The 14264-nt window shown below is 44.7% G+C and overlaps 1 protein-coding gene across 1 annotated transcript; it reads right to left on the bottom strand.

Annotated features, from left to right (window-relative positions):
* Window positions 1–812: 812 nt before the first annotated feature.
* On the bottom strand, window positions 813–13841 carry T265_01170 (hypothetical protein; the record flags this gene model as incomplete). Its single annotated transcript, XM_009165131.1, has 8 exons — window positions 813–2247; window positions 3069–3325; window positions 4147–4911; window positions 5914–6477; window positions 7017–7193; window positions 8047–8276; window positions 8371–8644; window positions 13531–13841. The coding sequence occupies 8 exons, from the start codon at window positions 13588–13590 to the stop codon at window positions 1101–1103; spliced, it is 3474 nt and encodes a 1157-aa protein (XP_009163395.1).
* Between the last annotated feature and the right edge of the window lie 423 nt (window positions 13842–14264).

Genomic DNA, 14264 nt, shown 5'->3' with positions numbered 1-14264 from the left:
CGTTTACTCATCCAGAAGATCAGCCCGAAAGAATCGTAGACAGAAGGTCTCACTCACTTTGTGGACATGATATTTCGTTGGCCCGTAGAGCAAAGCTACCGTAGCCGCATATCCAATGTTGTTTGGGATATGGTTTGTAGTTGACAGACGGGAATAACCCGAACTATGTTTGGAATTGCGTACTTGCTAACTAGTCCCGAAAGTTTACTCGAACTTACGAGTGTTCTTATGGCTTTGTGATTACCGTTCAATACCCCTTCATCGTGTTCTTTCAATAAATGAAGGATTACGGCGGTCACCCTGCACACAAAGCCATTCCAGAAGACCTGGATCTGGCAAAAATGATCAAATCCTAACGCTAAACTGCGTCATCGTAGTAATGGGATTCGCTGAAATTCACAAATGGTTTACTACCCTACTTTCAAATACGTGTGACTCACCGAATTCATCATCCCAGATAAAAGCTCATAGCAAAAAAAGACTGAATTGCCTACTACCGATTCGAAAGCATTTTAATAAATAAAATGCTAATGCGAGTTAGGCCGTTTCCAGTGAAACAGCTTTCCAGACGGAAAGACCTGCTGTGCGCCACATCGAACGGGTTGCTTTATCGGAAAATCATTGAAAGTTTTCTGGCTGAACCAAGCTGATGTCCCAGTGTTTCTTTCAAGTACGTCGATCGATACCCTATGTGTCAAGTCTGAATAAATATTCCGACCCGTTCATTAGTTTGCCGGTATTCAACATTGGTTAACTGCAATGTTTTGAGATAGCCAGCCTGGAATGAAGCTTTTTGAACACGGATAGTCAGTGAAAAATGGGTCGATTTTAATCTGCTGGAGGAATCAAAAAACGAAATCATACATAGAGGGATTCGAAATAGCTGTAAACCGTTGAAGACCAAGGAAATCGTCCGCGGGGATGCAACACGGGTGTACAGAATGTATCCGTTTGTACACAGATTACATACATTGAAAAAGAACTAACGGGGCGGTCTTCAACGAGTGGCTATGAAAGATCAGGATGTATGTACATCTGAGCTACTGGGGGATTTAACCGGAAAAGTCAATCACAGATGAGAAAATGATAAACTTGTACGGTTATTTGGGCCAGCGGACCAATCTAACTGAATTCCGAAGCTTGGGGGTCCATGTAAATTTTCCGGTGCGTTTCGACTTCTCTTCAATCGATAAGGACAGTGGATTGGCTTGGCTTATACCAGAACCGTCACCAACGGTGTGAGTTTGAGGTGTGCTGAAAACTCCCGATTTCCGCTTACTCAAATTAGGAGTCGGCAACTTGGTATTCGTCAGCGAATATCTACGCGTGTGGTTAACATTTAGCACAAGTGTAGTTCGCTTATCCGAGGCCATGCGAGAAACGGTCTGCTTGAGGAGTGAAAACGATCTTAGTCCAGAACGTCGGAGGTTTGATCGCTTCAAGTCCTGAACAGAGGACAAATCAACGGTTGCAGTCTTTTCTTTGATGCGATCGGTTGGTACTTGTGAATCGCGAGTCAGATGGGAAGTTGGAGAAAGAGAAGAGGATCGACATGAAGAAGTGGTAAGAGTAGTCTCGCCATTATCAAACGATCTGGGAATGAATTCTTCTGGTGGCGGGGTTGTATCTGGATCCATGTTCACAAAGTTGTGGCAGCAATCACTCAGGGAAACCCCGTCATCCGCTTCAAGATTTTTTGGGGAGTAGTAACTACAAGGACGCGTTGGATTGTGCATGCAACTCTTGGTATCCCAAGGCTGATCTCCATGTTCTGAAAGACAGCTGCATATACATCTGACCCGTAGAGACGTCCCATATGGTGAACCGGACTCTTCTTCTATGAAAGGAACACGCCCTCTGACGTCTTTCAAACGAATTGGTTGCCGACGGTTCGGAAGCTGCCGAAGCTTGATTGACGAATTCATCTGGCTGGTTGCCGAATCGTAATATGTACGCTCAACTGTGAGACGAGAAGAACTGGATGGAATTGTCAGATCTGAGCTCGGTTCTTTGGAAGATATTTCGCAGCCAGAATCACCCATTTGGGACGACATACATGAACATCCTGATGTAGACCAGTTAGAAGAGGACGTGTTCGAGGAAGTTGCTGCATTCCGGGACTGCTTCTGGGCTTGAAAATTGCCCGAAGGGAATGTAGAAGCGAAGCGGCCAGTCTGATGCGGCGAACAAAGTCTAGATGGATCCACGGAGCCCTCGCTCATTTGTGTCGGTATGCCACAGGGGTATCTGGAGAGAGAATAAAGAGTGATTTATTGGTACAAGGACAAAAACGTATCAATCACGACAGCAAAATTACTGTATATCAGAGTTATTAGTTAACAGTATGTTATATCGGAGGTCTAGTAATTTCTGCAGTAATTAAATTTCGAGGAAAGTGAAATGTAATACAGAATGAACTTTCGTAGAGGTTCAATTTCATTGCGATCGTGCCTTCCCGGTGGGAAATGAATGTACGCATTGCTCATTAAAGACTGTTATTGGTAAATTCTAGTATAATATATGAATACGATGAGATTTTCGATACTTCCTTCTGAAGGCGAAAATTCACGCTCTTAGACCATTCACGTTTGAGTAAATGAAATGGCCCAAAACCATTGGTAATAGCCCCGTTGTTAGGTTCACAAACTAAGATTCACACGTCTTTGGAGCTCTCAACGCGCAAAACTTCAATGCACACACTCAATATGCCTCGAGCGTTAGGACATAGACCTGGATTCTCAGCTGGAACGTGGTTTCTTCAAACTGGTCAGTGAATGCAGAGACTATCAAGACTGTGTGAAGATTGAGCCACACAATGTCTGCGAGAAGTCGACAAACACTGCCACATCCTGACTTCAGGGAGCTGCGGAAGTAAGCCCAACGTGAGGCGTGCTTTCCAGTGGTTAAACCACTAACCAGTGAGGTTCAACGATCTATTCGATCAAGACTGGAGATTGTGAGCAAAAAAAACCGCTAAATTTAACTTGTTCCTAGCGGACTACTTCGAATACTACTTTGAAGAATAAGTAAGGCGAATGCGTGCTAAGAGCGGATTCACGGAGGCTTACCTAACGCGACAATCACCGGCAAGCAGTCGTTGTTCCGGCTGCGAATTACGAGAAAGCCAAAAGTTCAGGGTTGACCAAGAGTAACAGCGTTGTAGCAGCTTCGGAGGTGATCTTCTGGTATTCCTCAGTTCGCTGGTGGGACTGTCATCAAGACAAACCCCTTCCACCATACTTGATAGGGATCGTATTCGTTTGAGCCTGCGTTTCAGTTTGTCGGGGTATTTCAGGGACGAGGAGCTTTCAGGTAGGCCATGCTCCTGAAATAGATGCGTGGTACAGTGAACGTGTTATGTCTCGTCGCACACTTCACACATAGGCGAAATTGCTTTCAAACTGGTAAGAAGTCAGTGGATTATGTGGCACGTTCCTTCGGAACATTTGTGCGGTGTTCGCGGAATTTGCTGACATCCAAAGAGTAGATGAGATAGATTGTAAGATAATGCTGCCAACACTATTGTTTGGCTATTAACCAGGCAGAATGATTTGTCTCGAAAGATCACTGCCACATAGTTAAGGACTGATGTAGTAACTAAACTCTAACATTCTCCCTCTGGCGTACTGAGCTTATCCTGAATGGACGGATACATGGAACTCTTCCACTTCAAACCAGAAGGAAGCTACAAAAAGCTGGGACGTGGCTATCACAAGCCACGAAGGCGAGATGGCCCAAGTGGTTAGAGCGCGAATTTACTGACCGGAAGGTCCGTGGTTCGAATCCGACCTCCGCCACCAGACTTCCCCTATCTAGGCTTGGGCAACCTGGTAGTATCCCAGCCCTCGTACAACCTTCGGGTGGCATGGCACCTAGGCACCGAAAGGGTGCTACAGCTGAACGCTTTCCTTTCCTTTCCATCACAAGCCACATCGACGTCAAGTGAATATGCAGTCCACATTGTTCAAGGGACTGCCTCACAATGTGAATGCCAAAAGCCTCACCTGTCTTTGCGCTGTTATCAAGGAACTAGTACAGGAATAGAAACCAGACCTGAAACGTACAAGGGTGCTTGAATAGGCACCAGTGGTAAGGTTCAAGTCATAGAGCCCCCAACATTTTACCAAACGCACACTAAGCACTCACTCGGTATCCTGGAGAAGTAGAAGATCCGTGAAAAGATATGGTGGAACGAGCTTCTTCCCTCGCTTCGGGGTTCACAGGAGTGGCATTCAGTGAGTTGGGCCAAAGAAATTCGTTGTATTCTTCGATACGAGGCGAAGGCTGGTACTCCGTCTTTTCTCTCTGAAATCCATTGCAATCCAGCTTCAAACTTTTTGAAGGTTCGCGTATGATTGGCTTTACAGAAGTGAGGACCTCCTGTTCTATCACTGTTGCATCACCGCGGGGTACCAAGTGAGCCGTTTGCGGAACGCTGGTAGTATTTGCTTTATCATGCGTTAAGACCTCCGAGTGCGACATTCCGCTCCCGGAATGGAAGAAATGGAGTAGCGGGAGTAACGTAGGTCGCCGAACACGTTTGAGTACCTTCAGCCGACTTGATTCCGTTCCACATTCAGAGCTAGCATCTGGCGCAAGACGTGAAGACGTATCACGGGAAGCACAGGACCCACTGGTCGGACTTGCTGGTGCTTTGAATAATGTGGGTGACGGGCAAGACGTATTGGATGCCCGTGGCACAGAACCCATCGGCTGCCTAGCGCATTCCAGCGGAGAACAAGTGCGGGAAATCGGTCTAGAGAGTGGCCCTCTTGTCCAGTTGCGTGCTTTATAGTAAAGCGGCTTCCATGTCCGTCTGTGCTGCCTTGGTGTGATTTGAGAAATGGAAGACTGGTGATCCTCTCCAAGTTTCGCTCGAAGCTGCTCCATTTGTATATGTATTTCTTTCAGCTAAAAATATACACCAGAGGAATGTTAATAGGGGAAGGGGACGTGAATGAGCTCCTCTGTCTAGATACATCGAATGTAAGCTAACAGTGTTTGGTGAGGTGCTCGTGTGTGCAAGGAATGTCAAAACTCACGAAAAGTCATGCTCAAGCAAGTAGACTAGTAGACAGGTGCACCCACATCTGTAGTAACTAATCACCCGCGCGCATCACGCTTTGGCTCAACGATTTTGGAGATAACAAAATATATCCATTCACCAAAAAACTCTCTCAGTGAATTCTTTTAGCAGTAACATTTTTCCGGTGCCTAGCTGCCTTGCCACGCTTTCATTCACCATAGTTCGTCCACACGTACCGTACGGATAAGGGTGCTAGACAAGGTTAGGCGTAAGTGTACAGTGTCAGAAAAACGTGAAGTGTTCACCGAGTTGCTAGAGTTCAGGTGACAAAGCGTGCAATGATTGCCGTGTCGAAGGGAGTGCTGCTGTACATACTGGGTCCAACTTTCGATAACAAACTCTGTCTTTAGCAATGGATTGGTTGTCCCCGTCAAGTCACTAAACACCAAGAATGGATGGCAAATACATGGTGCGGCTAATTGCAAGAGAGCCAGAGAGCTAGTTAAATGGAAGGATTTATGGGACCTGCAAAATGGGCTTGGTCTGGTATTTCGACATCTAGCAACGGATCATGTTGGGTGGGTGTACATTGAGGTACGCAGTTCTTGTCCCTGGAACTTACGAGTAATTACAAAGTAAGCTGTGCATAGCACCTCTAGTTCCTGAATGTGACAACGATAAGAAATGACTTACACTATATTTCCAGCAAAGCGCTGCCAGATATTGGGATCCGGACACATGAGGGAAAGATGCTAAGTTATGGTCAAGTTGCAAATTCTCCACTGTTTTTATCTGAGCTTAATTGAATTGAAGACTCGACACCTCATGTGATTCCTATGGTTAACATGGTACGTATGCCAAAAATGCAGGTCTGATTTCATATATACCTTCTGCAAGTTTGTCCTATAGGCGATTCGGTAGGCCTCACGCTTGGTCTCGGCAGCGCGTTTTTTGTGAACCGTATAGAGCTCTGATATGACAGCATAATCGACCTCCAGACGGCGTAATTGAAGTTCGATGAACGCTTGTCTGATGTCAACATCCTCTTCATCCGGTTCTGGTAGAGGTGTGGGTGTAGGGTGATCATTATGGATATGGGGTGTTGTCTGCTCACTGCAAGTATTTGTATATTCAGTTGATACGATGGTGTTACCGTTGGATGAAAGTTTTTCCTCGTTAGATTGAAACACATCAGAGTTGAACTCTTGGTCGTTCCGCCACGATTCATCATCTGCTCCGGTTTCATCTGGAATACGGACGGATGTATATCTATATTCATGTTTCGGAGAGGTAATACGCATGTTAGTGGGAGAAGCCGAGGTCTCATGTGTGCCCTTTCCAAGAGAATAGCTCCTACCGGGAAGGTTCTCACCGCAAGTTAATTGAGGAAATGTGTCCCGGTGGCACTTCACAGAAGGAAGAGGTGAAGTATGCGTGGAATACTGGGATATCTGGAAACGGAAAATGAAGGGCAGTCGTTTAATTAGCTGATGAACCATTTTTGTGTAAACAATGAAAGCATGCAGCATTATCTCAACTTAGTCAGTTAACTCAGCACCAAATTAAATCCGTGAATAACCTTGAAACAAAAATGTTTCTAATGGACAAACCCGCTACGAACTGAAGAAACCCCTATAGATGGAAATTTATGGCAAATTGATTAGCGACGAAACATTAGCCTGTATCTTAGGTTACGTTATGTTTTTGTTTAATCGAAAGAAAGTCATTATGGGACTGATAAATTGACCGCCACTCAGTTTACACCTGTTACCTTAAAAAACAGTGGGAACGCTAGGTTGTCTTGGCGGTCGTTTCGGAAAATAAAGTAAATAAAATAAGCATACTCAGCACCGCGCAAAATTGTTCTGGGATGAATAGCCCATGAAAACCTCAAGTTGACTAAATTGTAAACGACCTTAGCTCAGTGTCATTCTCAGTGCATATTATCATCTTAGCAATACGTAAAGGCAACGAAAGCGTAATCACTTACAGTAGAGGTGTTCCGCCTTGGGATGTTAGTGTCCTTACATCCGTCTCGCGAAAACGTATTGGCACGTTGAATGATGGTTCGGGGCAGTGGAAACGAAGTGGTCTTCAGTGGTTGTGTAGGTTGTCCGGTGGTGATCCGTAGTTCATCATAGCCCTCTGGAACGACGCCGGTTATTTTCTGGGACAGGTAGAAAAATGAATAATTTACAGGAGGTCTCAGTTTACGTAGGCTAAAATAGACTACGCTGATGTCCGCAAAGCACTGTAGGCTAGTTAGCAAATCATATATTTGTGGTGCCGTCTTCACACAATGGTGCAGCCTCGCAAACCAGAAAACTGGTTTGAATTCCCCATCTTCGTATTTTGAAGGGCCAGATGAACTCTGGCTAAATGTAAAGTTAGCCTGTGGTGTTAGTGAGTGACAGAACCAATTGGCGGCGTTTTACCGTGTCAAATGTCTTGTACGAGGTGAAGGTAACCATGTTCCAACACGCACTTTTCCTCAGTTGCAAATGTACGTCTGATTGTGCGTAAGATATAAGGTGATTGAACCCTACTGCTGGCTGAGTGGGAAATCCAAACTGGCGTCCTAATATGCTTATCGCTGACTGCTACTTTTTGCGGCCGAACTAAAGGTCACACAGCGTTCCTTCGTTCTTCTGTGAACTAGTTCAAGTTGCCGTGCAAAACGAGCGCAATGAGGACACGGTTACAAACACCCGGCAGAAAATTGGTGTTTTTGTTGTTAACACCCGGACGACCTTCGACTTACATTGGAAAAATATTAGACAATGAACGCTTGATTCAAAGTACTGCGCCGCGGAATTTAATTAGTAAATTGGGTATGAGGGGGGCTCCATACTCGTGTGAAGGTTTCGTATAACGAACGAGTAATGTATTGCCAACTTGACGGCGAAAACTCGGACAAAACTGCAAGGTTGGGAAAACAACAGATATCCTCGTTAGTTCGTTCTCGCCTAAAAAACTACCTTAATGAGCTACGTTGAGTCGCGGTAGCAGAGGCGACTTACCCACTCTTCATGTAACAGCTCCAGCAACTCGTTGTTCAGACGACCAAGCTGTGATTTCAGTTGAGCTTGTCTGTCAAACAGTGAACGTATGTAATGATCTTCCAAACTGACAAAGTCATCTGATCGGTGCGTAGAGAGTGATGAGGATCGGGATAGAATCGTGGAGTTAACACGCAAGGAGGATGCGTCCGAAGCACGGTTGTTTTGCAAACCAAATTCGGAATGCCTATCTACAATTTGGAATAAAATATCCATTAGTTGCATCAACACGAGAAAATGCACTCAAACGATTGGGTCGCATGGTCACCAATGAACGCGACTTACTTCTGAAAAAAGTGGAAACTGGACAAGACAGAGCGGGGCTCCAGTTGTCTTCGATGATCATTGAGCTATCCGCCGTGGATTTGTCAAGACGAGGAATTGTGAAGCGCACGTCCCATGCATCGCCGGCACGACAGGTGGGTAAAGTAGTGGACTGAAATTTAGCTTTACGAACGCCTGGTGGTGAGTAAAATGTTGCAGCATCTCCCGTGTCAGCTAGCGTGAAATTCGTTCGTCCAAGTTCAACCGTACCGATCGAATTAGACTCATTTGCTCGCTAAATAGGGAACAAAAAGTTTATATAGGAATAATGTGTGAATAAGATCATTAGTTTTTACGGAATTTAACATTCAGCACTAAATGTTATGGGGCTAGCTTTTATGAAGCCGATTAGAACAAAAAGTGTTGCCATGGATATTTTGTTACAGCAAACTTTTGTTTCCGTCCTTAAAACTCTCGCCCCGAAGGAAATGTGGAAAGAACCGTTTTACAAATTGACATAACTTTTCCTGAAACTTGCTGCCATTTGAATTTATTGCAGGGTGAACAGGATCCGAAAAGCTTTACAGTATAGTTCGAGTAGTTCTAATAAAAAATTAAACAACACCTTTACAAGCACAGGAAAACTCGAGTTTTCGCTTTTGATGCATAAACAAAGGGAACGTTGTTGCGGAAGCTGCCGTTCGCCCTCTCCCCCAAAAAGAAAATAACCAATGAATAGTTCTAACTACTTCGACCGATTATCTAATTAGGGAGCCCCTTTGGGCACCGCTCACTATGGGGTTTATCGTCAACCGCTGTCTCAAATGCACAGCATTTCGATCTTTCTCGCAGTAATCTATACAACAGATTCTCCATTTATAAATACCCTGAATAAGCTTGAGTATAGCTTACTTTTTTGCGAAGCGAGCATTAAAGACCAAGGATTAAATGCCTTCGCTGCTTTTGCGCAACCAGGTCTAGGACAAATCCCTTCAGTCGAGAGAGAACTATGACAATGCCTCAGCAGTAAATTATCGAAGCCATTACCAGCAGAATCATGCGTACGGGTCATTGTGGTCTCCTTGGATCGCGACCTCGAGATGCTACGTGTTAGTGGAATACAATGCACGCTCACACATGCATCCAAGCTGTGTCCTTCCTTCTTTTCCCGATCTACCAAATAAAAATTCCAGTCACTCCTAGCTTCACACATCAGCTACTGCCAGCTACGCCCATCCTCACAGATCACCGGTGAACAGAATTGTGGCACATGTATGCTGTTTACCGCCGACGCTGACGTTTGAAAACATAAAAACAAATAAAACGGCCAGGCAGTTAGATTAGACACATCGAGACTTGGTGAAGATAACATCAAATTATCGGGTTAGAACTCAATTAAGGCTACGGTGATGACACGCGTTAGAAGGAAAGTCTGGTTGACCTCATCGGTGCACGATATGAGGTGCGAATTCCATTGATCAATGTTTGGCAAGAGGAAGTTAGCGGTGAGTTCCCATGGGACAAGCGACGAACGGGATAGGAAAGTGACATGCTGGAGATATATTTCTCGTTTACTCCAACGAGAATAATCACCAACTCAACGGGCTAGTTTCATCTTTAAATTTGCAAACCTGAAGCAAACACATCAGCCGTTTCCATCAGATCCTTCCACTTTTAAAAACATCACGTTATAGAACAATTTCCGGCCAATTTATAAAATCACCAAGCGTGAACTGTTTGGAGTCGGAAGATAAACCCTATTAATACGCAGGTGAAGAAAGAGGTATGGCTAGACTGTCCAAAGTCATGGCAACAACATGTTCTATTGAATGTTGGGAGTTTTGGGTGGGTGGCTTCCAGAACAAGTGTCAAATGAGACAGAAATTATCCAGGATTCTGGGTGACGTTTCAACTTTCGGTTATGAGCGGGAGAAATTCATGTTGGCCAGTAAATGGGATAAGCTTCTAGTTGATGTTTCAATTAGTTCCTTCAAATTATGTCAACTCCTACAGATCAGTGAATTGTCTTTCGATGGATAAACGTGTGTTTCTATGCGGTCCAAACTGCCTCTATCGTTGTTGCTTTTATTGAAACGCGAACCGAATGTTGCCCCTTCAAGTCTGTCTTTATCTGTATCCCCCTACATCACCAATGAACGAAATCGTGGCGGTCAGGATCTGGCTCTAACAGCTAAAACAAATAAGCGTAATCTGCCGTTAGGCTAATTTTACTCCGATATTACAACACCAACCTACTGTCTTAAGCAAACCAATGTCGATTTCGTCCGGTGCAAGACCCATTGGATAAACGTACTTTCGGGGTTTCGATAAAGCCTAGTTTTTGACGGAACACCAAATTTGGTGTAAGGAGCTAATCGCCTGTTTAGCTTGAGATAGCTCAGTGGTTAAGGCTCGAATTACTGACCAGAATGTCCGTGTTTCATACACAACCTGTGCAATTCGACTGCTCTTGTCCAAACTCAGTATCTCAGACTGCGCGGTTCCTTTAGGTATCATGACACCGAAAGAATGTTAAATCAAAACAAGAAAAGTTACTATCTAAATGCGATGTAGGATGCTGTTGACGGTAGACTCAGCTGAATCTTTCGATTATACAATTCTTCAACTGAGCATCTATTCGTACATTCCCCCTGTTGCCAAAGTATTTTCCGCCCCAACCGTTCTCGACCATTCATAAAATCACCCTTCTTAGTTCTCATTAATGGACGTGTTCCTCTTTAGGGCCCACTGGCAGTGTATGCCCGTAAGCCTGTCGAACTCGAACCCCAGATATTTGGCAATTTAGGCAAGCATCCTGCTATTAATCTGCTATTGCCTACTGAAACGGTATGGATGTGTTGATCTGCTATCCCACCAAAGACGAACCAGTAGCCATGTTACATACCATCATGGGATTTATTGCCAATTTTGAGCAATCCAAATGGCCCCCAGTTGTTTAAATGCAATTCCTTCGGGTTAATCCAGATGGCATTGTTAGACGCTACCCCCTTGCAGCGGTAATAGAAGGAAAAACACTATATTCATGCATTCATTTTTCACAGCTGCACGAAATGTAACATGGAAACCTTCGTTGGTAACTTCTTACCCCTCGTTAACTTTCAGTTCCTCATTCCAGCCATGCCATCAAGAAACAAACAGTAAGCCATTCGTATCCGTCATGCCCTCATCATCATCTCATACAATGCACACTTCAGTTTGGGAGATCAGATGTTTTCAAATCCGAACAAGTGCCAAATCCTCATGCTCTGAGACACCATGTTAGCACTAACGCGTCGGTCTCCTACCAGCTGACAAAACCGGCCTGCTCAGACCTCCTATATACCAGTAGGATGAAACAGTCATATGCACTACAACAGATAAGGAAACGTTCAGTTGTCCCACTCCACCTTACTGAACTGCTCGCCCTAACTCAACAGTCATTTTAACCGCAGTCGACCTCCCACATAACCGCCTGCCGAATAACGCTAGACAATGATGCAATCTGTCATACATTCAAACAGTTTACAGTGCTTGTTCTGGTTGTACAGACATAAGCTTTACTGAACGTGCCAACTACGGTGCTCACTTCGCTTTTCTGCTGATGAGGAGTCGTGATTGCTCTAAAACTTCATCATCTCGTGTTTCGATGTCACGCATTGGTTGAAAACGTTCCTATCTGGATACTTTGAGGGACACGACTCTGCCTATCGATTTCTTAATTTTTTACATTGATAGCCTATCCTATCAGATTCCTTCGCCTTCTGTCACTTCAGTTGTTGCCAGCGTCTGACCGGAAATGTTCTTACCACGCGGCTCACTCGCGTAGGATCCCTCCTGTACATGCCAAAAACAAATCCATTTGACGTCAACAAACGCCATCACCTCAGACTCTTGGACCGCACTCCCTCATGACCCGTATAATGAGTCGAGAAACAAATGGAGCCAATGCAATGTACGATTTTTAAATAAAAAAATGGCTGGCTGACCAACAACGACTCATTTAATCAGTGTAGCTAACCCCGCTTGTACTGTTCGTAGTCTTTTGGAAGTTAAAGGAAGGCCACCATCGAGATCCATAATGACGGTGATTTCATATCGATTTTCACTCCTGGCTTGGGTTGACCTTCACCTCAAAAGTACAGCCAGACGACAGGAACATGAAGCTAACTAGGTTGGAGTCGGAATGATCGACTCAAGCAGACGACGGAACTACTTTTGTATGCTTCAACGCCTGTAATCTAAACGGAAACGTCTTGGATCACAAAGTGCCAGTGGATCTTGACGATGCGGTCACACAAGCTCAAACCTGCATCAGAACATGTAAATCATATCCGTGTATCTCAGTGGCTGATAGCCTGAGCGATCTTTAGCCAACAGCCAATGACCCTTTACTGAAGTGTTCCATCGGACGCAGTGGCAGATGTCAAAAGTACGGCAAGTGTCTGCATTGCAATTCCTATTTTTGCGCAATGACTAATTCGGTGGACTATGACCAGATGACTGGACGGTTCGAAGGACTGCGGTTCACTCGCTCTGGATACGGCTTTGTGGATAGGCATCTATCATCACTCATGCCTGACAGCGGCAGGGCATTAACTGCCAGCAAAAAGTGATGTTTTATAACGCGAATGAACTCAGTGAGCTCACCTGGATTAGACAACTTATCTCCAACTCAATTTCAAACTACTATGGGGTAGGAAACCGCAGTGTTCCGAAGTGTTTTTCAAGTAGATGAAGCAGACAAGCTAAAGAACTAACGGAACACTCCAGCCTGTCCGTCGCCCGACCAAAAGCAACAATAATCATAGATGTCCTGGAAATTTGTCTGAGTAACAAGGGAATCTGAAGGGTGAGTTGCCACGCGCAAAATTCCTTGCCATGGGAAAGCCTGATTAATCGTCCTTAGTGAACTAGGTAAGAGCTCGAGAAGCCTGTGGGGGAGTGAAACCAAAACTCATAACAATCCTGCTGAACATCAGCAGATCATGAGTACAGTAAGCTATGAACCCCCTGGAACACGGCTCAGAAGTAGAATCTTTCAGAATAACCCATAAAAATAAGACTCGATGTCAAAGTGTTTTCAGCAACCTTATGAGTAGTGCATTACAAAAGACTAGTTGTACATTTCTTGAATCTCCACATGATTTGACGGTGGGGGTGAGAATTAAAATAGGGACTTACTGGTGGACGATGATCAATGTATGGAAATGGTTGCCTTTCCAATCGGAAATCCGTAATCATAATGTCCGGGCGAACTCGATCCGACGGGTAAATATTCCAGATTTGGTCAGATACCACGTCAACAGCGAAAGCGACGCGTGAGCAACGCCCGACGCACACCACGCGAGAATTCTAACGCGAATGTCGGTTTACGGACGACATGCCACATGTGCACAGGCCGGTTGCCTTGTGGCCACGCGGAGCCAATCAGAGTCGAAAGTGAGTCAACCAATCAAATAAGCCGGACAGCATGCCCCAACAGCATCCATCTGAGGGATAGTCAACGTAGTGAATCACGCCAAAACTGAATCGCAACACTTTAAAATTATTGCCAAATGCTGAGTTTCTATTGCACCAGAGGATGAAACTTAAAGGTGTCGACCCCGACTAGGTTTTGTGCACTGAATATCAAGGAGAAATAAAATAACACGTTATTTTCAGAAGCTGTATTTCGTTTCTATGTCAACTGCTATTTCATCTTCGATAAAATTGGCTTTGCGGATATCGGCCCGATGGCATGGTTACTATTTCCAAATGGCACTTACATGGCTTAACCTAGCCAGTGAGGTGCGGTTATTTTGTCAATGGATATCTATTTATGTATGCACTGCTACACGCAATGCTACATGCTACATGCTACAATGCTATGCAATGCTACACTTCTGATGCTTCGCCATGGTACAACCATAATTTGT

This window comes from Opisthorchis viverrini (assembly GCF_000715545.1).
Source record: "Opisthorchis viverrini unplaced genomic scaffold opera_v5_12, whole genome shotgun sequence".
NCBI classification, from domain to species: domain Eukaryota; kingdom Metazoa; phylum Platyhelminthes; class Trematoda; order Opisthorchiida; family Opisthorchiidae; genus Opisthorchis; species Opisthorchis viverrini.
Note: the sequence above shows the minus strand (reverse complement) of the source record. Positions and strands in the feature narration are given on the sequence as shown.